The sequence below is a fragment of the Mirounga angustirostris genome, unplaced genomic scaffold, assembly GCF_029215605.1.
Source record: "Mirounga angustirostris isolate CCGP_5_RB_7025 unplaced genomic scaffold, mMirAng1.0.hap1 SCAF_16, whole genome shotgun sequence".
NCBI lineage: Eukaryota > Metazoa > Chordata > Mammalia > Carnivora > Phocidae > Mirounga > Mirounga angustirostris.
In genome coordinates, this window is record NW_026991724.1 from 4,269,019 (window position 1) to 4,291,958 (window position 22,940).

General features: G+C 52.0%; 1 protein-coding gene across 1 annotated transcript in view; it reads left to right on the forward strand.

The window, feature by feature from the left end:
- COTL1 (coactosin like F-actin binding protein 1) overlaps positions 1 to 19,398 on the forward strand; it is a 40,368-nt gene extending 20,970 nt beyond the window's left edge. Inside the window, exons 3-4 of the mRNA XM_045890642.3 lie at positions 3,138 to 3,295; positions 18,114 to 19,398. Coding sequence (XP_045746598.1) covers positions 3,138 to 3,295; positions 18,114 to 18,224 — 269 coding nt within the window. The 3' untranslated portion in view covers positions 18,225 to 19,398. The remainder of the gene's footprint in view (positions 1 to 3,137; positions 3,296 to 18,113) is intronic.
- Positions 19,399 to 22,940: the final 3,542 nt, after the last annotated feature.

Sequence of the window (22,940 nt, forward strand, 5' to 3'; positions counted from 1 at the left end):
CTGGGAGACACAGAGTGGTTCCCATGGAAACGGGCTGCTGTGCTTTTGCTTGCGTTGCCTTGGCATGAGCACGTCGGGAGGTGCCCGACGTGTGGCCCTGCCTCCCCCTCAGATCGGGCAGCGATTTCATTAAACGCCTGCCACGGCATCTCGGTTTCCTCCACTACGGCTGCTCGGCTGCTCAGAGGAGTGTGATGGCTTCCCGAGGGCAGCTCCGGAACCGGGGGGCCTCCCCCCACGCCGTCTGCACCAGCCTTGCGTGGCTGCGTACATTCAGTTCCCCCGCCCCGCCACCCTGTTTCCTGTGCTCACTGCCCACCTGGCAGCTCACGGAGACGTTCCCACCGTGGCTGGGCCCGGCGGGTTGCACGCTGTTCCTATTTAGTCCTTGTGGCCGACTGATGAGGGAGGTGCACAATCACCCCGATTGGGAGACCTCCCAGACGTGCATCAGCAGGCGAATGGATGAGCAGAAGGTGGCATATCCATAAACTAGAGTATTCTTTGGCCCTAAAGGGAATGAGGGACCAATGATGCCACGATGTGGATGAACCTTGCCAACGTGCTGAGTCAAAGAGGGCCATAGATTGTGTGCTTCCATCTATGTGAAATGCCCAGAGTAGGCAGATCCAGAGGCAGAAAGCAGATTAGTGTTGCTTCAGGCTGGGCAGAGGGGCAGGGGAAGGACTATAATGCGTAGGGGTTGGGCGGCACAGAATTGTGAATGTACTCAATATCGCCGAATCGTACCCTGTAAAGTAGTTACAATGGTGAATCTTATGTTTTGTGACTTCTACCTTTTACTGTGACTTTTTCTTTTTTTAGAAAAAAAAAAAAGGAAGGACCAAAAAATATCACCCCATTTTACAGATGAGGCAGTGAGGCTCCGGGCTTGGAGATTAAGTCAGTCCTCGAGGATAAGAGATAGATCCCTCGCCCCCATGTGGGAGTTCCTGGACTCCTGCTTCCTTCCCTCCCACGGCCAGTCTGCCACCAAGCCCTTTTGATTTGGCCCGTGAAATGTCCCTGAGACTGTCCTTCTCTGTCCCCACTGACCCCCATGGTCCATTCCCACAATGGGTGTCTGCCAGACTCCTGTGGCCGGGTGGGGGCAGTTCCCCCAAAGGAAGGGGGCTGGGCAGACACACCCAGGCCACCCAGGCCTCGGCTTACCGTCACGTGTCACCTTGGGCACATCCCATGACCTCTGAGCCTCATCTGTCAGAGGGTGAAGTGCATGTTGATGAAGGCAACAGTGGTGTCCCCTCCTCCCCCATGGCCCACCTCACAGCATCATTTTAAAGAGCACCTGAGATAGTAAAACATCAGTGTGTTTTATAAACTGTGACTGGGTGATGGTGACCTGTTTCCTTTAAGACATCGACGCCATGGAGCCACCTGGCCTGGACCGTAGGGTCCCAATCAGGAGTCTGTGGTCAGCTGAGAACCGTGTTCCTTGGCTTCCCTGGCCGCCCATGAGACAGCACCGCTTGTAGGCCAGGATGTGCTCAGGCTCTGATGTCCTAACCGGGCAGCGAACTTAACCAGCTCCAGATCTCCTTTATACTCAGAGGGCGTTGGCCTTGGGTCTTGGTGTAAACCTATACTCTGTGTGGGATTCAGCAGGGAGGCCCTGGGAAGCCTAAGGAGGAAGAGACCTTGATTGACAAAAAAATGAAAATACAGAAAAGCTCCCATGTGGTCCTTTTACCCATAGCATCAGCGTCACCTGGGAGCCACTTAGAAAATGCAGGCTCCGGGGCCCCATCCAGGACCTGTGGACTCTGAATGTGCATTTTAGCGAGATCCCCAAGTGATTCAGACACACACGAACACTTGAGAAGCACAGCTCTCCACTCGCTTTGGGGACCTGAGAAATCCTAAAGCCAGCAGCTGGGCGCCCTTTGAGAACGGAAGAGCTGAGCCGAGCAGCTAGCCGGAGGGGAACACCTGAAGCCGGTCCTGGGCCGCCGTCTCCAGCAAGGGACAGTGATGAGCTCTCCCCGATAATCGCAATTAAAATATGGACTGTTTAGGAACTAAGCTGACTAAGGATATATAATTTCCTCAAAGAAAAACACAGACTGTTGGTGGAAGACACAAAGAGGGTCTTGATTCAGTGGGGACACAAACTGCCCAGAAATTCATTCTCAGCTGGGGGCAAAAGGACGCGGGGCAATGTCTGGCGACGTTTTTGGTTGTTATAACTGGGGCGCGGGGGGTGGTGTGATATTGGCATCTAGTGGGTGGGGGGCCAGGGATGCCGCTCAGCACCCTGACTTGCCCAGGATAGTCCCCACCACTGAGAGCGATCCAGCCCCAAGAATCAGGAGTGCCGAGGTGGAGAAACCCTAGCTCATCCTAGTGGGAAACACACACACACACACACACACGGGTCACTCTAAAAACTCAGGACTGTCGCAGATATTTTGGGTAATGCATAGCAATGGTGGGCTATCTGAAGGGACAATAATGAAAAAAAGCATGGTAATGAAACAAAAGGTAGATAGATGTGGACCAGTGGAACAAACCCCCCCTTCCCGCCCCGAGGCCTTTTAATAACAACAGATCTGTAACATATAGCCAACAGGACGTGTCCAATGGGACAATACTCAGCCTTCTTTATTGCGCTAATCCTCCAGCCATGATCTAGACAGGCCCAGCGGTCCTAGGGCCATACCCCACGCCAAGATCGGGGCTACTCTGTCCCCCCACCCCCCACTTCCCATCTTAGTTCCCATTCTGAGCAGCACCTCAGGGGACAAGAGGACTTGAGGAAGGTTTCGCTAAGTCAGATCCAGAATCTGAGCCTTCCTTGACCATGTGAGGGATGCGGGGTGGGGGTGGGGGGTGTCTCAGGCTTAGTGGCCAGAGGGGCCTGTGTTCCCAGGCCAGTATGGCCTTGAACTGCCCCCACGGCCCTGGGAGTGTCACGTGCCCCTCCGTTCCTAGCTGTGAACTGGGTCTCAGAGCCTGTGGTGCCGTTGCTGGGTTATACGAGGGGATGTTGTGCAAGGTCAGCGTCGGGCTCCTGCCCTGTTGCTCTGGGAGCATTCTGGCTCGTGGCTCCTCCTTGGGAGCAAAGTCTTGGGACGTTTTCATTGAGCACTGTGCCCTGTTTTTGCTGTTGACGACAGATGACGTCCGGTTGTTTGCCTTCGTGCGCTTCACCACCGGGGATGCCATGAGCAAGAGGTCCAAGTTTGCCCTCATCACGTGGATTGGCGAGAATGTCAGCGGGCTGCAGCGAGCCAAAACCGGCACGGACAAGACCCTGGTGAAGGAGGTCGTGCAGGTAATTGGTCTTGGGTTCTTCCTGGGTCCGGGCGGGCCACATCCCACAAAGGATCACCATCCCCAGGGACGGGGTGGGCTGGGTTTGGCTCCTAGGACGTAAAACAAACTGCGCCACATCTCTGGACCCCCAGAGCCACTGAGGAAATGTTCCCAGAGTTGTTTGCGGGGTGCGGGGTGCGGGCAGGTAGCCAGGTTTGTGATTGTGACCACCACATAGTGGAAACATGGCAGCTGAGGGCCTACCTTTGAGATGGGGCAGGTGGTTCATGAAGAAGGGGGCTGGAAGGATGATCAAAATGGTAGCCACTGTCTACTTGGATCATGGGTGATCATGGCTGACTTCCAGTGGTGGCCACGAGGACCCAATGGGAGACTTCGTGCCTGGCCTCTAAACAGTGCTGGGCAGGCGGTAGGTGCTCAGTAATAACGCTTATTCCCCAGTCCTTGCTAGGTTAGTAGGAAGAGGGGTTTTGTCCCTGAGTTCCTGAAGTTTTAGAGGGCTCTCTATTTCCAGGTGTTTCTCTGGTCCGGATGTAACCGAAATTGGTACTGTCGGAAACTTCCAAGGTGGTTCAGGTGGGGCGAGGGCTTGGGGTCACGCTGAGAAGAGAAAATCTGATTTCCAGAAAGATAAACCAGGGGAAAAGGGAGCTGATGGAGAGTTCTCTCCTTACCAAAGGGTTCTCTCTTTTGCAAAAGGGTTTCTCAAAGCCCCCGATCAGGAGATGGTAGCTTACGGGTACGGGCTTGCTTTCTCAGCGGATGAAGATGTTCTTGAATTGACTATGGCAATGGTTGCATGTATCTGTGACTATGTGAAAAACCATTGAATTGTAAAAACCAAAAACAGAACAAACACAAAAATAGGCTGTATAGAACGTGGTCTCGTGGATTGGATCCTGGAACAGAAAAACCGGTGAAATCGGAACGAGTTCTGGAGTTTAGTTAACAGTAATGTTTCAGTGTCGGCTTCTCAACTGTGACCAACTTAGTGCAGGAACGTAAGATGTTAGCCCTCACACACACGGAGTGTGGGGTATGTGGGAACTCTCCTACTGTCTCTCCGGCAGCCTTTCTGTAGGTCTAAAATTATCCTGCAAATAAAACTTTGACTTAAGAAATAATGTTAGGAAAGAAAAAAGAATTCCCATCCTTGCATTATCGTGGCCTGTCTTTTCCATCCGCCCTGCCAGCTCTGGGGGCGAGCTCCCCCACCCCAGCGCATCTCAGCCTGCAAAGCGCACTCTAGGTGGGCATCCCCCCCGCCATGACCGCCAACCTAATTTCATAAATGATGCAGCTGCAGTCTCTGTAATGAGCGTTTTTCTGGTGGCTGAGTTTGGTGCTATTTGGTTTACAAGTGCACTGTTACGTACTAAATGTTCCCCTGTTGTTGGCCTATTGAGTTGCTTCGAGTTTTTATTTTTATAAATAATGTTCCAACCCACATTTTAATACATGCAGCTCCTTTGTCTCTCCCACGGAGTTATTTCTTTAGGATCCATTTTCAGGAGGTGGGGTTCCAGAGTTAACGGATGTGAAATCATTTTTAAAAGGTCTGAGTTGTCAGATGATCTTCTCTGAGCGCGTTAGTACCAGGTCTGGGACCCAGTAAGTGTTTATTTAATAAACGTCATTGAGTTCACATCCTGGTGAGCATCACTAGCTAACACCGCTCTGCACCCTGCTCAGCACTGACACCCTTGCTCTGGAAAGCCCCCTACTCAACCCCGCGGGCTGTTTTTCTCCAGGTCCCTTTGGGATTTAGTGGTTGCCCAGTTTTCAGGGGTCTCCTTTGTGGCAGCAGAATGAAAAATGACAGAGTGCCTGTTCTGTGGCCAAAGGTCGCCTGCTGCATTCCACCTTCCATGCGTGTTCCTCTTCCGTTGGCCAGCCCGGACCTGTGTGGCCAGCAGGGGAGGGGATGTGGGGAGAGAACGCTTGCCAGTGGGGCGGTCTTTTGAATTTTGCAGGGCTCCTTTTTTCTTTCCATTTAAAAAATTGTGGTAAAATGCAGTAACATAAAATTGCTCATTTTCCCCATTTTAAAGCATATGACTCAGTGGTGTTAAAGCACATTCAGTGTTGGGCAACCACCGTCCCTGTCTAGTTCCAGAACTTTTACATCACCTCCAAAGGAAACCCCGTCCCCATGAGCAGGCTACAGAGTTCCTTTCAGGTCTAGAACTCGGCTCAGTTTGGTTGAGTGAGCCAGGGGCCGAGGGTGATTTTTCGGGAAATAGAATTTTTCGGTGTGGGCGCCTGGGTGGCTCAGTCGTTAAGCGTCTGCCTTCGGCTCGGGTCATGATCCCAGGGTCCTGGGATCGAGTCCCACATCAGGCTCCCTGCTCCGCGGGAAGCCTGCTTCTCCCTCTCCCACTCCCCCTGCTTGTGTTCCCTCTCTCACTGCGTCTCTCTCTGTCAAATAAATAAATAAAATCTTTAAAAAAAAAAAAAAAAGAATTTTTCGGTGTGAAGTTTCACTTGGAACTGTTGGTCATAATACATTTGTTTGCGAGCTCAGAGACCTTGAAGGGGAAAGGGGGATTGCCTGGCTTTCTAAACTGTGAAGCGCAGGGTTTCCAGCCTTCAGGTGTGGCTGGATCCAGGGGTCCAGCAGTAGCTTCCTCTCATCTCTCTTTTCTCTGGGTTTGGCCTCTGGTGGCCTCTGTACAGGAGCAACGGGCCAGGCTAGGGTGCTTCTTCTGGGTCTTGATCCCAGGGGAAGAGGGAGCCCTCAGTGTCAATCATTCCCTTAAAAGGACCCTGATTGGCTCAACTTAGGTCACATGCACATCCCACGGGCAGGGAGGCGGGCTTCATGATTGGCAGCTCAGGCACGTTCCCAGTTGTTAAAGGGATGCTGGTAGATGGAAAGACCCCCTTGTCCCCTGTGGCCGGGGAGCTGGGATGCCGTCTCGAACTGCAGGTGCAGTGTAGTATTTTGACCATTACCTTTTGCCATTTTCACTAATGCATTTAAAAGGGTTTATTATCTGAAGCTATCACAATACCTCACATTTATGCTCCAGTTGCAAATACAGCCATTTAAGTTACAAAGGGTCAATTTTGCTGGCACAATGTGTCTTTCCACAGTCACTAAAATCCTGCTGATCCTGGCACACCAGCCAGTTTCCCCTCTGTTTAATAGGGACTCAGAACAGATGTTCTCTAAGAGACCTTCCCGATGGGCCTTTCTGGATTCTGTGTCTTGTGGACTGTGGCACTTCTCCACATGCCTCTTGCCATGAATTCCATGTGAAAAATCAGTGGATTGCCTATAAGATTGCTGATAAACCCTTGGGTTTTATTGTAATGAAAGTAATAGACCCACATCCTTGTACTTTGCCTGAAATGTAGACAATGTAAATGGACATAAGAGACACTAGAATCAAGAAAGGCCGATCTTTGTGCCCCCTGCCTGGCCGTGACCAAGTCTCTTTCCTTCCTGGGCTGTAGTTTCCTTATTTAGAAAATGAAGAGTTGAGTGGGTTGACTTGCTAGGTCATATTCCGCTTTGAAACGTTTTCATTTAAAAAGGGTGGCACTTTGTTGAGGGCGTCATTCCTTCGAAGGAACCTCATTTTACTGTGTCGGGCAGAGGGGCATTGCAGTGCTGTGGTCTGAAGTGGAGCTCTTTGAGCCAGATGCTGTGGGTTCAGATTTCAGCTTCAGCCCTGGCTGTGCAGCCTCGGGTGCGTTGCTTACCTTCTCTGGGCCTCAGTCCTCTGAAGTCCAAAACAGGGGTAATACAGTATCTGCCTCTTAGGGTTGAGCAAATGGAGGGCAATGCTTGGAAGCATGTCTGGGAAAGACCTGGCTGTGGTAACTGCCCTTATTCCTAGCTTCCCCTTTTCGACAAGACCCGTGAGGCACAGCTCTCTATCTCCCTTGGGCATTATTTCCTTAGAAGATGGTAAGTCTGTGGTTGAGCCACATCGCCTCGTTGTCCTGCACATGGCTTGGACCAGAATCCCCGCCATCAGCAACACCAGAGGTCCCGGCCTGGCCCACCCTTGCCAGTGCTGACATTGGCCAGTTCCTCCCTCCCCCGGGGCCTGGTGCACAGCTGCATTAACAGATGGGGCAACTGGGCCCAGGGCAGTGCTAGGACTTGCCCGAAAGCCCTGGCTCCCAAGCAGCAGACCCAGGCTGGAGCAGCAGAGGAGTTCAAAATCCGGAGGTTCGACCTGGGGTCTCTAGTCTGTTTCTCAGCCAGGCTGAGAAACCGAGAAAGGACTGTGCCCAGGGGAAAGGGAGACAAAACAAGACAGTCTCCCGGGCAAATCGGACTGGACGGTGGTGACGCCCAGACTGGGGTCGGGGGTTTTGGCCGGACGGACAGCATGCCTGGCTGCCCCGCCCCGGCTGTCGTCTGCCACACAGAAGGGCCCGGCTGGTGCCGGGGACAGAACACCCGGGCCATTGTTCTGGCGTCTGTACAGGATTACGGGGACAAGGCAGGCCCCACTGTTAGGGGCCTGCTGTCCAGGCTGGCCCAGGCTGGCTTGATTTAGAGCAGACTCGGTCGGTGGTGCATCGTGCTTGCCTTGCAGAATGGCTTTATTCGTGTGATCCTTTCATTTATTTATTTATTCATTTTAAAGATTTTATTGATTTATTTGACAGAGAGAGACACAGCGAAGAGGGAACAGAAGCAGGGGGAGCGGGAGGGGGAGAAGCAGGCTCCCCGCTGAGCAGGGAGCCCGATGCGGGGCTCGATCCCAGGACCCCGGGATCATGACCTGAGCCGAAGGCAGATGCTTAACCGACTTGAGCCACCCAGGCGCCCCCCTTTTATTTATTTTTTAACATCCTATGAATGTTCATGGCGTGGAGTGACCAAGGTCCATCTCCGCTTTCACCCTTGGGAAAGTAGGGCAGTCCTGTGCCCCCAAGGAGCAGTGAGGGCAACAAGGACGGACGTTTCAGTGACTGTGTGGAACTCTCAGCTTAATGTGTATTGTCATGGCTTCGAAACCCCAGGAGCGGGGTCATGCTGGACCCCCTCTCACCCCACAGGGCCAAGACCAGGTATACCCAAGGCTCCAGCAAGAGGGCCACATCTGTGTATCCCTGTGCTAATAACATGCCTAACGATGGTTTTATTGTGCTCCGCTGTGTGCTTGGCATTTTGAAGGACTTTCCCCATATTGAAATCATTACTTTTTTGCCACAGCCTGGTTCTGTCCCTCTCCTCATTTTATAGATGAGGGGCTGGGGGCCCAGGGAAGCTGAGTCATTTGCTCAGGGTCCCAGGGCTTGGACATGGTGGAGCCCTGCCTGGTGCCCAGACCGCCTGGCCCCAGAGCCCCGATGCAGTCACCTGGCCCCGCTGCCTGTTTCCAAAGTCCTCAGCACCAAGAAAATGTTCTGAGGCCACATGCGGTTTGGAAACCCTACTTTTGTCGATTCGCATGGCCCATTAAAGGCTCTGAGTTGTGCGGGAAATAAACCTCTTAGATTTATTTTTAAACTTACTCAGTCTTCTTGATGGTAGAGCCTTTAAAATAAAAACTGGAAATGGAATATCATTGCTCAGCACTTGTTTGAAAAAAAAAAAAATGCTGCTATGTCAAATGGAAAAGAGCATGGGCTTAAGGGGATGTGAGACGCAAGTTGATATTCTAGCTCCGTGAACTCCTTGCTTTGGGACCTCAGGCAAGTAACTTTGTCTTTCGAATCTATGAAAAAGATGTTATAAAAAAGAGAATGTAAATTTCCGTGGGGCTGTTGGAAGGATTAAAGAAATGCAAAGGGGCAAGGGTTTCTCTATTTTGGTGACCCATGAACTCCTATTCATCCTTCAAAACCTTCCTTCTTTATGCCATTCTCCTACCAGCCTCCATCAGAATTAATTGCTCCTTCATGTGTGTTTCTACTGTGATCCCATGAATTATAGATTCCATGAACTATAAATAAATGACCCTAGATGGTAATCCCGAGGGCAGGGACCATGGCAACGTTATTACAGAGCTAGGAAAACAGGTGTTAAAAAGTGAAGAAACAAATCTGTTCACACAGGCCTCAGACCGTGTCTTACTTTTTGCACATTCCTAGGACAGAGGAAGAACATTCCTAAATGTTCAGTAACTGGTCTCAGGATTGCATTAAATTGTGGAAGCCGGTTACACTCAGGGAGGGAATTGGGGGTGGCCTGGGATTTCCAAACACTCTGCTTTTGTTTCTGTAGCAAGCAGAAGTGCGAGCTGGCGGGGTTGGCCGGGAGAACCCGCACTCGTCCGTGTCATGAGATTTAAGGGGCTGATGCCGCCCGCACTCTGGGGACCCGGCTCTCTGGGGACCGACTGTGGCTGCTTCGAGGCTCTCCAGAGGGTGTCAGCTGTTTGTTTTCACCAGGAATGTTGATGCTTCTTCAAGCTCGTGGTTTATGGAAAGGCCCTTTATTCTCCGAACCAGAAAGGGCCTTCTGTGCTCATGCATTTCACCTGGGCCTGGGCTCAGGCAAGGGGGCTTTTTGTTGCTTGTGTCCTATGTTTAAGACACAAACGACCTGATCAGAAATACAAAGCCCCAAGCAGCCTGTGAAGGGCGGTGTGGGTATCACGGATGGGGGCCAGGATTAGTTATCATGGACCAGGTGCTGTTACTACCCCCATTACTCAGATGTGGAGGCTGAGGCAGAAGCAGCTGGTGGAGGATCAGAGGCCACTTTCACGGTGGGGAGCCATGGGACCCAGTCTGTGCTCCTGCTGCCAAGAAGTTACAGCTCTTAGGAGAGAGAGGAGGATGCCCCACATGCTGAGCCTGGCACATAACTGGCCGCTGCTTGCACGAGCCAAGAGCTCTGCCTGGCGGGCTGGGGCCTGGGTGCCCCTCGCTAAGCCCCAGATGGGTCCCAGCCCTTGGCCAGCCGGTGGTGGCATGGCCACTGGCATACGGTTTCCCTGCAGCGGGGACCTAGCTAGAACTCGGGGAGGTCTTCACCGAAGGAGCCCGGACCACTGAGATTAGTCCCCTCCTCTTCACGGGTGACATGAATGTACCCCACGACCTTGTTGGGCTGGAGTTTCCTGTGCTCTTTGCAGCTTGTGTCCTTGGGGTTGTTCCTGTTTCTCGTCCCTTCCATGGACCACGCCTCACTTTTGTAAAGACCTTGTCACGGGCTCCATTGTGGGGTCCAGGCCCAGCCCACCACTCAGCCGGTGTCACCTTTTGCTGACTACTTACTTCGTTTCCCTGAACTTGAGCTTCCTCCTCTGAAAATTTGGGATGATAATATCTAACTCATGGGATTATAAAAATTAAATAAAATATGGCATAAAATTCCTGATGTATATGAAGTGTTCGATGCAGATACTCTTTACTTATTCAAGTTTTGTTGAAATGGGGAAACAATCTGGTGTTTACTGACAATGAACATCTGTGAGTATATATTATAATTACAAAAAAAAAAAAAGTCTGTTGAATTATTTCCTGGGAAAAATTCCCCAGGTGGGTGTGGCTGAGAAGAAAGGCTGGGCACAATTTTGACCAGGCGGAAATTGAAAACGTCAGCCTGGATTTAACTGTGCTTGTCAGTCGATCAATAGCAGGGGCTCTGGGTTAAGAAGGCTTCTGATGCTAAGTCTGGACTTGTGAGAAAAGTGCACTGATTGATGATGATGTCTGCCGTGGATGCAGGAGGAGTGAAGCATGTTTCCCACATTCCTGCCATTCCCCATCTAGATGCAGCCGTAGTCGGACATCAGCAGAGGGGTGTCGGGGCTTCTGTAAATATCCACGGTCAGGAGAGCAGGGGTCAGACTCCAGGCGGTCACCCAAATGCTGAAGAGGTGGGTGGCCCTGCAGGGGTCAGGATTCCAGGCATATGAACAACTGCCCCTGTTTGGTGTTGGCCCAACCCTACGCCCAGCATGCTCCAAGATGTCGTGCCTCCTTGCCACCTGCCTTGGAAGATTGGACAATTCCCCGGTGCCCCCCTGAAATGTGACCGAATGCCCCTCCCTTGTCCTCTGTTTTCTCCCTAGCGAAGTGGGGTCATGTCACTCATGAGCTGCGTGGGTGACGCAGGGGCCTTTGTTCCCGAATCTGCCAAACACTAGACGGTGCCATTTTGCTGTCTTTTTTTTCTCTTTTCTATGATGACTCATGCCTGTTACAAGAACCTGTTCTTTTTGAGTAAATTACACCTTGCTGGAAGGATTTTGGAAAACCTGGGTCTCTGAAGCTCATTAGAATGGTTGGAGGAGGGCAAGTGTGGGGGGCCCAGGAGGGGTTGGCAGCTGAACACCCAGCGGGCTTGGCACTGTGCATTTTCATCTTGCACTTGTTTCTCGGAGGTGTCCTTTCTCCTAGCACGATGTAGGCTGTGGGACACTGACTGCTTTCCTTAGCATACTGAGGTCTTTGGCTTATAATTAACCTTCACCCACTTGGGGAAGAGATACATTATTGCGGCCAGCATGTGTCTTGTCCACTCCCTGCCCCAGCTCACACACAGGGGAGGAGAGATTCTATTGCCCGCACTTCTCTGCAGGGGTTGGGGATGGACCTGAAGCTAGCACACGTCTTCCCTTTGAAAGCCAGTCTCTGATCCCATAGTTGACTTTCCTGTGCCAGTTTTCCCCACTGCCCCTCAGATTCTGGCATCCGAGGTGGAATTGTGCCCCACATGCTCCAGGGGCTCAGGTGCAAAGCCACAGATGGCTGCTGGGAAAGTGCCAGGAGAACCTGTTGTCTCTCCCTCTTCTATCACAGAGATAGAGACCAGGGCCCAGAGCCATTGACTGCTTCCCTTGGGGCATTTTAGAGCCCCCCCTGGTTCTCTTCCTATGCTCTCAGACTCTTAAAAAGAGAGCCCGAAGCACCAGACTTCTGCCTTCCCAGGACCTAGGAGAATGTCTGGTATACAACAGGTGCTTAGTAAGCATGTGTTTGCTGGAAGAAATGCATGGCATTAGTTCTCCTTCTCTTTGGATGCAATGAAAGTCACCTCTCTTCCCTCGTCCCACTTTGTAGAAACGTGCATTGCTGACATCACAAACTTAACTGCCAAAGACTCCACACTCAGTTTCTCTTCCCAGACCTTTCTCTGTACCCACATTCTCTGCATAGCTTAGTGACCCACCCTAGTCCTAGTGTTCTGGGTAGGAGACCCGACGCTTCTACCCCAACAGGCTTCCTGCCTGTCCTCCTGTGGCTAACCCTGTGCCCAGCTTTTGGGTGTGCAGCTGGATTTGCTGTCTTCTCTCTGCAAGGGCCAGGAGATGCCGATGTTGCTCCTTTGGTTATGCTAAGGAATCGCCTGGACTTTCCTTCATTAAAATAAATGGCAGGGATGAAGAAACCATTGTGGGTGAGAGAAGAGGAACCAGCTGCTCCCTGTGCCTTCACTCTTGAGTGTTTCAGGAAACTTTCCATCTCAGATTCCCCTGACAATCTTGAGAACAAAGGTGAACCCAGGATCACTTAAAATATCACCTCCTCAGGGAGCCTGGGTGGCTCAGTTGGTTAAGCGACTGCCTTCGGCTCAGGTCATGATCCTGGAGTCAGGGGATCGAGTCTCGCATCGGGCTCCCTGCTCGGCAGGGAGTCTGCTTCTCCCTCTGACCCTCCCCCCTCTCATGCTCTCTCTCTGTCATTCTCTCTCTCAAATAAATAAATAAAATCTTTAAAAAAAAATACATATCACCTCCTCATTCTTGGGAACCCTCATCGAGTATCCAAGCCTTATGCACACTCATCAGATCCTCCTGACAGCCCCAGGATGTAGGTCTTATTGTCCTCATTTACACACGAGGAGACTGAGTTGGGGGCGTGGAGTGTCGGGGTGGTGGAGTGTGTGTGGGGGAGGGGTGGTCAGTCCCAGGGTGGCGGGGGAGGGGAAGACCCTGGGGAGGGCCAACTGCCCGAGATGCAAGTGGACAACTGTTCCTGTTTGTGTTTGGACCAAACCCACGCCCAGCACACTTCAGGACTGAAGCTGGGGTTTAAACCCAGGCAGTTGGGAGCTGTTTAAAAGTGAGATGGTTTAGGGGCGCCTGGGTGGCTCAGTCAGTGAAGTGCCCAACTCTTAATCTTAGCTCAGGTATTGATCTCAGGGTTGTGAGTTCAAGCCCCACATTGGACTCCACACTGGGTGTGGAGCCTACTTAAAAAAAAAAAAAAGGTGGGGCACCTGGGTGGCTCAGGTGGTTAAATGTGTGCCTTGGGCTCAGGTCCTGGGATCGAGTCCTGCATGGGGTTCCCTGCTCAGCAGGGAGGCTGCTTCTCCCTCTCCCTCTGTCTGCCACTCCCCCTGCTTCCACGCTCTCTCTCTCTCTGTCAAATAAATAAATAAACAAAATCTTAAAAAAAAAGAATTAAAAAAAAAGTGAGATGGTTTAAAACAAAAGACAGGCAAATATTTAAACACTTTTTAAACCAGTCTCGCAAATAGATTCTAGACTATGTACAGAGCCTGGTTCTAACCTGTCCTTCTCTAGAGTTGCCTTCCTAGGGACAGACCATTGGAAGCTTCTAATGGAAGCAATGTCTGTCTTACATCTTTGAAATATGAACATATATGCACTTGAGAAAAGTCACAGGGACAAATGCGTCCTGAACTTGGTATTGCATGTCTCAAGGACATCCTGGAGTCAGGTTTAGATGCATGGGCCTCTTCCATGGAAAAGAGGGAGGAGTGACCCTTTCTGGAAGCTATCAGCCAGGGACAGAGTGTTCCCAAATATGACAGAGAAGATCTTTCTAGAACCACAGGTGACCATGCCTCCAGACCGGCACCTTTTGCTTTGAAGCTGTTGCCATGTGGCTTTGTGGCCTTGAGGGTATGACAGAGGCTGTGGTGGGAGGGATGGGTGGTCTGGAGCAGAGGAAGGGAGGGGACAGGACAGACCAGGGTCAGAACCTGCCCCACAGGGCCCCTGCCGTGAAGCTGCTGTGTGCCCTGGGAGGAATGCATCTCTTGCTGCTTTTCAATCAGATGGGGGGTGAATGTCAGAGTTTTAAGGACTTTTTTTTTTTAAGTTCTGGATCAAGATATGGCCCATTTCCAGGCCTCCGAAAGCTCCCCCTCCTCCACTCATATCAGTTGAGCTATTTTATGATTCATGATTCTCCTTGACTGAGCACATTATTCTTTCAGACTCTTTCCTGTTCTATCTGGATCCGCCCCGTCACCAGCCTCACGGGGCTGCTGAGCACTTGAGGTTTGGCCCGTCTGCACTGCTTTGTGCTGTACGTGTAAAATGTGCACTGGGTTTCAAAAACTTCCTACACAGAAACGAACCGTGGAAGGTCCCATTAATGATTTTGTACGTTGGTTACGTGTTAAAATGGCAGCATTTTGGATCTGTAAAGTTAGATAAAAATCCTATGAAAATTGCTATCACCAGGTTCTTTTTTACTTTTTTTCAACGTGGTTGCTAGAAAGTGAAAAATTCCCTATGTGTTAGCATTGCTCTGGGCCCTGTCTCCTTCTGACAACTGCGGCCTTTGGTATCACCTGCCTCTGCCCTGTAGGCATTTGGTGACAGCGGGAAGGTGCTAGGGACAGTGGCTAAGGGTAGAGGTGTGAGCAAAGGGGGGTGGTGGTCGGGCCCTGCTCAGATGTGCTCTTTGTGGTTCTCAGCTGTGGGCTAGTCCTTATGCAGGCTCCTTGCCGTCCGGTGTGTTGCTTCCAGGTTGGGGGTCCGGCTGCCTACACAGCTGGTTTTGCTGTTTCTGCCTCTTTTTGAAATGTCACAATGAAGCCCACTCCCTGGGGGCGCTGGTGTTCACCCTGCCAAGTGCAAGGTCCCTTCTGAGGATTGCTGGAAGGAACCGAGATGGGGAAGGGAGGGGTCGATGTTGAGTTGGGTTTTGGCTGACTCAGACCTTTTGGGGACTTTTTGTAGCATCCACACCCTGAGGGGAAGTGTCAGTTCACCTTCGAAGCCTCTGGGGGTGCTGAGCATCCTGTGTGGGGGCGGCCCCTCCACGTGTCTCCATGCCCTCCCACTCCTTTGGCCCCCTGGAGGGCGGATGCTGCTCCCATAGTGAGAGCAGGTGAGGTTGCCTCTCTGTGTACTTTTTTTGGTATAATCATTTTTTGCCTCACCTTTTGGTTTTTAAATCATGTCTCTGGTATCTAGCATAGAGTTTGGGGGGGGTGTTTTTTGATAGTCTAAGACATAGCTGTTTTGGGGGATAATTTTGCTCATTTACATTTATTGTTATGTTACGTTTTTACTAGATTCTGTTATTCTGGATTGCTCCTTATTTTGGCTGTGATTTGATTTCCCATATGCTGGTGGTTTTCAGTTGGACTCTGCATAGCTCCGTGCACAGTTTCACTGTAGATTTCTTAGTGCCTTATCAAACTTCTTGTTAATCTAAATCTCCTAATGGCTAACAGACATGAACAGGAGTGTTCTTATTTCTTTTGTCACCATATATAGCTATCACACAGCAGGGGAACTTTGCACTTCCTGCTAGAGGCATCTCGAGCTGTTGGCTTCCTCCTCCTCTGCTCTCTGCCCCTCCCCCCACTGCCACTGGGGCTCAGGTTGAGAAACACGTTAATTCTCGGTTCCCCTTCCTGGCCCATACGTCCAACTTGTGTTCACTCACTATACTGAACACAGACAGCGATGCTTAAAATTTTAAGCACAGGATGGTGGATGGGAATAGAAAGGGTCAGAAGGATGTTTAGTCATTCTGGGCTAGTTACACAATCTCTTCAAGCCCAACCCCGTGGGTCTTATCTTAAAAAAAAAAAAAAAAGCTAACATGCTGAGGGAGGATTAAGTGAGATGTATGAGGCTGCACCTGGCACATATGAGTTGCTTGACAAATATTAACCTTCCCTTCTCCCCTCCCTGTTAGAATCTTAGTGGCTTGGTATGGCAAATGGTTTGTCTTTATACTGTGAAACTTGACCTTGAGTGTTCTCTTGGTTTACTCATTCTTCTTGGAGGCATGGTGACTTTTTTTCTGTAGTCTTTTTTTTTTAATTGAAGTGAAATTCACATAACATAAAATTAGCCATTTTAAATTATACAATTCATTGGCATTTGGTACATTCACAGTGTTGTGCAACCACCATCCCTATCTAGTTCCCAAACATTTTCATCCCCCCTCCCCAGGAGAAAACCCATCCCCATTAGAACTCACCCCCTATTCCCCATCCAGTCCCCGAAAACCACAAATCTACTTTGTGTCTCTGTGGATTTACCTTTTCCAGACATTTCATGTAAAGGGAATGATACAGTACGTGATCTTATGTCTGGCTTCTTTCAATTCAGCATGATGGTTTTGAGACTCATCCATGATACTGTGTATCAACAACTCATTCCTTTTTATGGCTGAGTAATATTCCATCATGTGGACAGACCATAATTTATTTACCTGCTCTTCTGCCCATGGACATCTGGGTGGTTTCCACTTTTGGGCTGTTATGAATAATGCCCCTGGGAATATTCGTGTGCAAGTGTTTGTGGGGATGTGTGCTTTCATTTCCCTTGTGTAGATCTCTAGGGGTAGAGTTGCTGGGTCATCTTAAAGGGTTTTAAGAATTAAGTTTGCCATGGGTGCCTGGGTGGCTCAGTTGGTTAAGCAACTGCTTTCAGCTCAGGTCATGATCCTGGAGTCCCTGGATCGAGTCCCGCATCAGGCTCCCTGCTTGGCAGGGAGTCTGCTTCTCCCTCTGACCCTAACCCCTCTCATGTGCTCTCTCTCATTCTCTCTCTTTCAAATAAATAAATAAAATCTTTAAAAATATATATATATATAAAAAAGAATTAAGTTTGCCAAGTGTGACCATGTCTGGTACCCACAGGTGCTTAATAAATGGTGGTCATTGGGGCGCCTGGGTGGCTCAGATGGTTGAGCGTCTGCCTTCGGCTCAGGTCATGATCCCAGAGTCCTGGGATCAAGTCCCGCATCGGGCTCCCTGCTCCTTGGGAGCCTGCTTCTCCCTCTGCCTCTCTCTCTCTCTCTCTGTCTCTCATGAATAAATAAATAAAAATCTTTAAAAAAAAAATAAATGGTGGTCATTGTTTACACTATTTCCTTGTGGATTTTGTGTGTGTGTGTGTATGGAGGATTTTCTGACCTTCAGACATGTTACTCGTATTTTGGTAAATTTCTGTGTTTTCTTCTCTTTCACCATCCTTGTTTGGTGAAGTCTCGTGATCCACATATCAAAATAACTGTTGATTCTTCGTGGCTCGGAGTTCTCAGATAAGCCAGATCACCTGCCTCAGGCGTTCACGCCACAGGCATTTATTGAGTACCTCACAGGGGCCAGGCCCGGGGGAACTTATGGTGAAGTCTGTGCGCTCCGAGGGCAGACAGTGTCTGCACGGATTCAGCTCATCACTGTGGCTGAAACCCACCTTGGTGCAAATGTTCACACCATGGAAATGAGCACAAGCTTCTGTTCAGGACTTGCCCCCACCCCTCATTTTGGAACAGCCTGATGTTAAACACTTCCCAGCACACCCGCCTGTCTTTCCGGCCTCTTCTCCTATTATTCTGACAGGTTGGTCTTTCACAGACCAGGAAACTAAGGCACAGAGAGTTGAAGGAACTTGCCCAAGGTCACACAGCCAGAAAATGACAGCGCAGCATTCGAGCCCGGTCTGACCTTGGCCCATCGCCTTGGTCGGGACTACACCGTATCCTGACTTCACCCATTTCCTGATCTCCAGTCACGGTTTTTCCTCTTCTTGCCAAACCACGCTGCCACCAGATTTTCATTTTGATCATTTCTTAGTATTTTGGGTGCCAGGACTTTCTGGTGTGTTTTCTGAGCAACACTTTGATCCTGTCCCTTCTTCACGGGAACTCTGTGTTTTATTTTGTTCTTGCAGAATTTTGCTAAAGAGTTTGTGATCAGCGATCGGAAGGAGCTGGAGGAAGATTTCATCAAGAGCGAGCTCAAGAAGGCGGGGGGCGCCAATTACGACGCACAGACGGAGTAACCCCAGCCCTTCCCCTGCCCCTTGCAATGTCATCCGCCTGCTCCCCGGGGAAGGGGACCGCGGCCTCAGCCACCAGCCCGCCAGCCCACCAGGGACAGGAGACGCCGTGCGAGGCCACGCGCGCCACCCTGTCTGCGGCTCATCTCCCCTTCCCTGCTTCCCTCCCGAGCCCCCCTGCGCCCTATCTCCCGAAGCTCATGGAACATCTTTCTTTTATCTCCTTTTCCTTCTCCCCCTCTTGCTTGTTCTAAGGAAAAATCATTTTGATGCCAAGGCCACGCACATCACCAAGATCTGAGGCTCCTGTGGTGCCCCCTTTTTCTGGCATTCTCTTACACTGCATCCCGCCTGGCCTCTCCCGCCACCAGCTCGCGTCGCCTGGGGGTCTGGGCCGCCGTCTGGTGTCCGTGGCGCCCGCCTGCTTGGTGGAGGAGGCCGCTGTGCCCGTCGGGGGGCCGCCGTCTCCAGCACACACGTCGATCCCATGCATCAGGCTCAGACCACCCCCACCCCCGAGCGTGCTTCAGGGTCCCTCACCCCCCGACTCAGAGTTGCCTAAGCTGCGCATCCGTCCAACGGGGACGGTGCTCGGCAGTGAGACGCTCAGGCCTGACTCCGACCCAACGGAAGAGAGAAAATTTGCCTTAACAGTTGCCCAGCTGCGGCTTGGGCACACGGTCTGGAGTGGCTCATTCCTACCCTTGGGCTTGAGGTCTCATCGCAGCATGGAGTGGGGGCGCGGGGCCGAGTCCAGTGGGGACGAGGAATCTTTCAGGGTTCCCTTCAGGGGCTCCCCCGGTGAGGACGCCTGGGAGGGAGGCCAGGGTGCACAGCGGGAATTCAGGTAGAACTGGGGGCCGATTCCTCGCTTTCGGGGAGGCCCTCTGCGCCGGGGGGGGGCCAGCTCTGCCACTAAGCGGGTCCCTGCCCTCGTGGCACGAGAAGGTCTGTGGTGTTCCTCCCGGGTGGGCACCACGCGTTCAAAAGGATTTTTTTTTCCCAGAGAAAGATGAGATTGGCTTGGTTCTTCATGAGCACAGTTTGTGTTGTTCTTTTTCTTCTTTTCCTTGCTCATTTCATTTGGGGGTAGGAAATCTGTGCTGTCTTGGGGTTGTGAAGAACATCTGCCCTCAAACAGTTTACAGAAATAAATTTTTTTTTGTTTTTCAAAAAACAGGTTTGTCTGGCGTGTGTGAAAATGCTGCTTTCTTGACTTACACACGAAGGCCGCCGTCATATTCAAATCTAACAGACATTCGTGGCGTCACTGGGGGCGAGGCACATTCATATTCTGTGGCTTATTTAATTTTTCACAACAACCTGAAGAAAAAGGCGCCGCTTGTGTCCTTGTTTTATGGAAACTGAGGCTTGGGGAGACAGAGTGAGTCCCCTGAGGCTGCCCAACTAGCAAGTGCAGAGCTGGGATTCGAACCCAGGTCTCCCCATGCCCCTGGCGCTGTAGCTGGGACGGTGACGTGCTGCGGGACTGTGGGATCTCCCGAGTGGCCAGAATCCTCCACTCCATCTTCAGGAAAAGCTGAGAGAAAGCAGCCTTTCTGGGGTTTTTCTAGAGCTCAGAAACTGGACTTGCCAGCACGCCAGCCCGGTGGAAAACCAGAATCAGGCTAGAGGAGCCTCAGACATACAGGCGACCAGGTGTGAGGAGCTGAGTGTGGGGTGGGGATGGGGCAGAACCCGAAATCAGAGTGGGAAGGAGCCCTGCTAGGTGTGGGCAAGGCCGCCCTCCAGCCCGCCCCCAGCCACGATTGGGTGCCAATTCCTCCCCCTCCCCGTGCTTGCAGCTCTGTGGCTTCAGGCAAGTTAGTTAACGTCTCTGGGCCTCAGGTTCCTCATCTGCAAAATCAGCAGCAATGGTACCTGCTGGGATGGGTCGCAAGGCAGAAGGGACGGCAAGGATCAGGAAGATGTCCCGTAGGGCCTCAGGTCTCCTTATGTCAGGCCCACCACTAGGTCTTGTTAGCTCTGCATGCCCCAGATTTTTCCTACACCCAGAACAGAGGGAGCCAAACTAGGTCGGCTTTGTAGCATGTGGGTTTTAGTTCTGGTCAGAGAACTCGGGACAATTACAGATAAGGATAAGCGCCTTCTGGAAGAAAAGCCAGGCTCTGGGAGGGAACATTGTAAAGACACTGGGCTTGGTCAGAGGCATCAAGGAGGGCTTCCCCGAGGAGGTGACACCACCTGGGACCTGAAGGAGAGGAGCAGTGAGGTGGGCAAAGGGGGTGGGTTGGGGGGACAAGGGGACTATGGACAAAGGCTCCATGGGGATGTTTGCTCCGGGCAAGAGCAAAGAGGGTGAAGCTGGGTTTATGGGTCAAGGAACTGGGTTTGAATCTAAAGTAGCAGCTCGGGCCTTTGCTGGGATTTCAGAGGGCACCTGATGGGATTGTGAGGTCTTTGAGGGCAGAGAGAGGCCCTGCCTGTGCATGTCTTTATCCCTGTAACCAGCACCGAGTAGGTATCGGGTAACATTGCCTAGAACTACCTCCACCCGCTGCCCTCTGGGCCGGCCCTGAGCCCTGAGCCCTGACGGAGGGGTTGGGGATGGAGCTCTGGGGACTCAAGTCTCTGCTTAGATGCGTTCTGAATTACTTTACCTGGTCATTCAACACGTGCTCCAGATTACCCAAAATCAAATGATGTACAACCACCACCATCTTATTTTGCCCTTGATCTTGTGAGGCAGGAATTTAGGAAGCGCTCGGTGAGGTGGTTCTCACTGGCAGGGGTCTCGTTTGGTTGAGGTCAGATCCACTGGTCGGACGTCCTGGTTGCTGGCATCTGATGCAGGTGGTTGTCCAGCAGCTCAGCGGGGTGTGGATCTGAGCGCCCAGCATGGCCTCCCCCTCTGGCCCGGCGGGGTCAGGGTTGTGGACCTCTTCCCCCAGAGCAAGCGTCCCCGAGGACCAGGGGGAGGCTGTATGGCCTCTGAGCCTCAGAAGTCCCATAGCAGCCTTTCTGCGAGACCCTACTGGGGAAGGGGTCATGAGCTCCCCAAGTTCGAGGGGAGGGGACACTGACCTCACCTTTCAGTGGGGGGAGTGCCAAGGCATGTGTGACCTTGTTTGTGGCCAGGCATGCTGCCAGGGCTGGGGCACCCTCCTGCTCAGGGGCTGACCTAGGTGGGGGTGGGACAGAGGCGACCCCGATCGTTGCCCTCGTGTCTCTGTGCCCTCCCGGGAGGTCGCGGCTCCTAGCTGATTGATCCTTGGGGGAGGCTTCTGTTTCTCCGCTTTACCCGGGCTCCTGATGGATGTTGACTCTCCAGGGGGCTTTGCGAGGCTGGAAGGAGCTCAGCCCCGGGTGCCACCCTGCTGGGAGCAGGCCCCCTGCTGCCCCCGTCCCAGGACAGGTGGTCCTCATCACAGTCCCTCGCCGCTTCCTGGTCCCCATTTGTCAGTGAGCTGCAGAAGAGAGGCCAAAACAGGAACCGAAAGGTCCGCTGTGAAGAGGGCACCACCTGGGCCAGGAGGCAGCTCTACGCTCAGGCCGAGTCGGGCTGGAGGTGGCCGGTTCCTTCACCCTCTGAGCTCCAGTTTCCTCCTCTCAAAGCCAGGACCGTGACCACGGTACTTCTCTGTCTTAGCCGGACTGCTACGCACAATACCGCAGGCCGAATGCTTATAAACAGCAGAGATTTACTTCTTCCAGTCTGGAGGCCACGAGTCCAAGGTCGGGGCACCAGTGTGGTCAGCTGAGGGCCCTCCCCTGGTTCTCGACCTGGAAGGAGTGAGGGAGCTCCATGGGGTCTCCTTTACAAGGACGAATCCCATTCCTGGGGGCTCTACATGCATGACCCTTTCACCACCACCCCGCCCCCCGCTGAGGTCCCACCTCCTAACACCATCACACCAGGCCTTAGGATTCCACCATGTGCATGGGGGGGACACACACATTCAGACCACGCTGTTCCCTCACACACTTCGAGGACAACAAATGAGATGGACCGCGCCAACTACGCAGCACGAGGATATTCTCTACGTATTATGATGGCCACTCTTTAAGTGGTTCCAGAAGACCATCCTTGCTCTGGGGAAGGGCTGGGCTGTGAGCCGCTTCCAGCCTGACACCAAGGCAGTGACAAAGCATCTAGATCCTTCTATCCCTGCTCGTTAGTGCCACTGTCCAGGGTCCCACCATTACAGCTCTGGGTCTGGCGTGGAAGAGAGCACAAATGCCTTCTGTGGTGTGTTTTACCAGAGCAGGCTGACACCTGGATGGGGATTGAGAGGGGCTCCCGGCCGCCCCCGGTGGGGGGAAGGGCTGGGCTGGCGCTGGGAGCCAGCACGAGGCGAAGTGGAAGGGTTCCAGTCGCAGCTCCACCACTTAGAGGCAGGATCTTAGGCAGGACACTTCACCTCCCTATGGAGTAGCCAGGGCAAGGCATATGGCTAGGCTGAAGTTCAGAGGGGCAGGGATATATCACCAAATATTTGTGAACAGAAACACAGTCCGCCACACACCCCTAGTAAGTGAGGCAGGATTTGAACCCAGGGAGTCCGTTTTTAAAAAAGATTTATTGGGCGCCTGGGTGGCTCAGATGGTTAAGCGTCTGCCTTCGGCTCAGGTCATGATCCCAGGGTCCTAGGATCGAGTCCCGCATCGGGCTCCCTGCTCAGCGGGGAGCCTGCTTCTCCCTCTGCCTCTCTCTCTCTCTCTCTCTCTGTCTCTCATGAATAAATAAATAAAATCTTT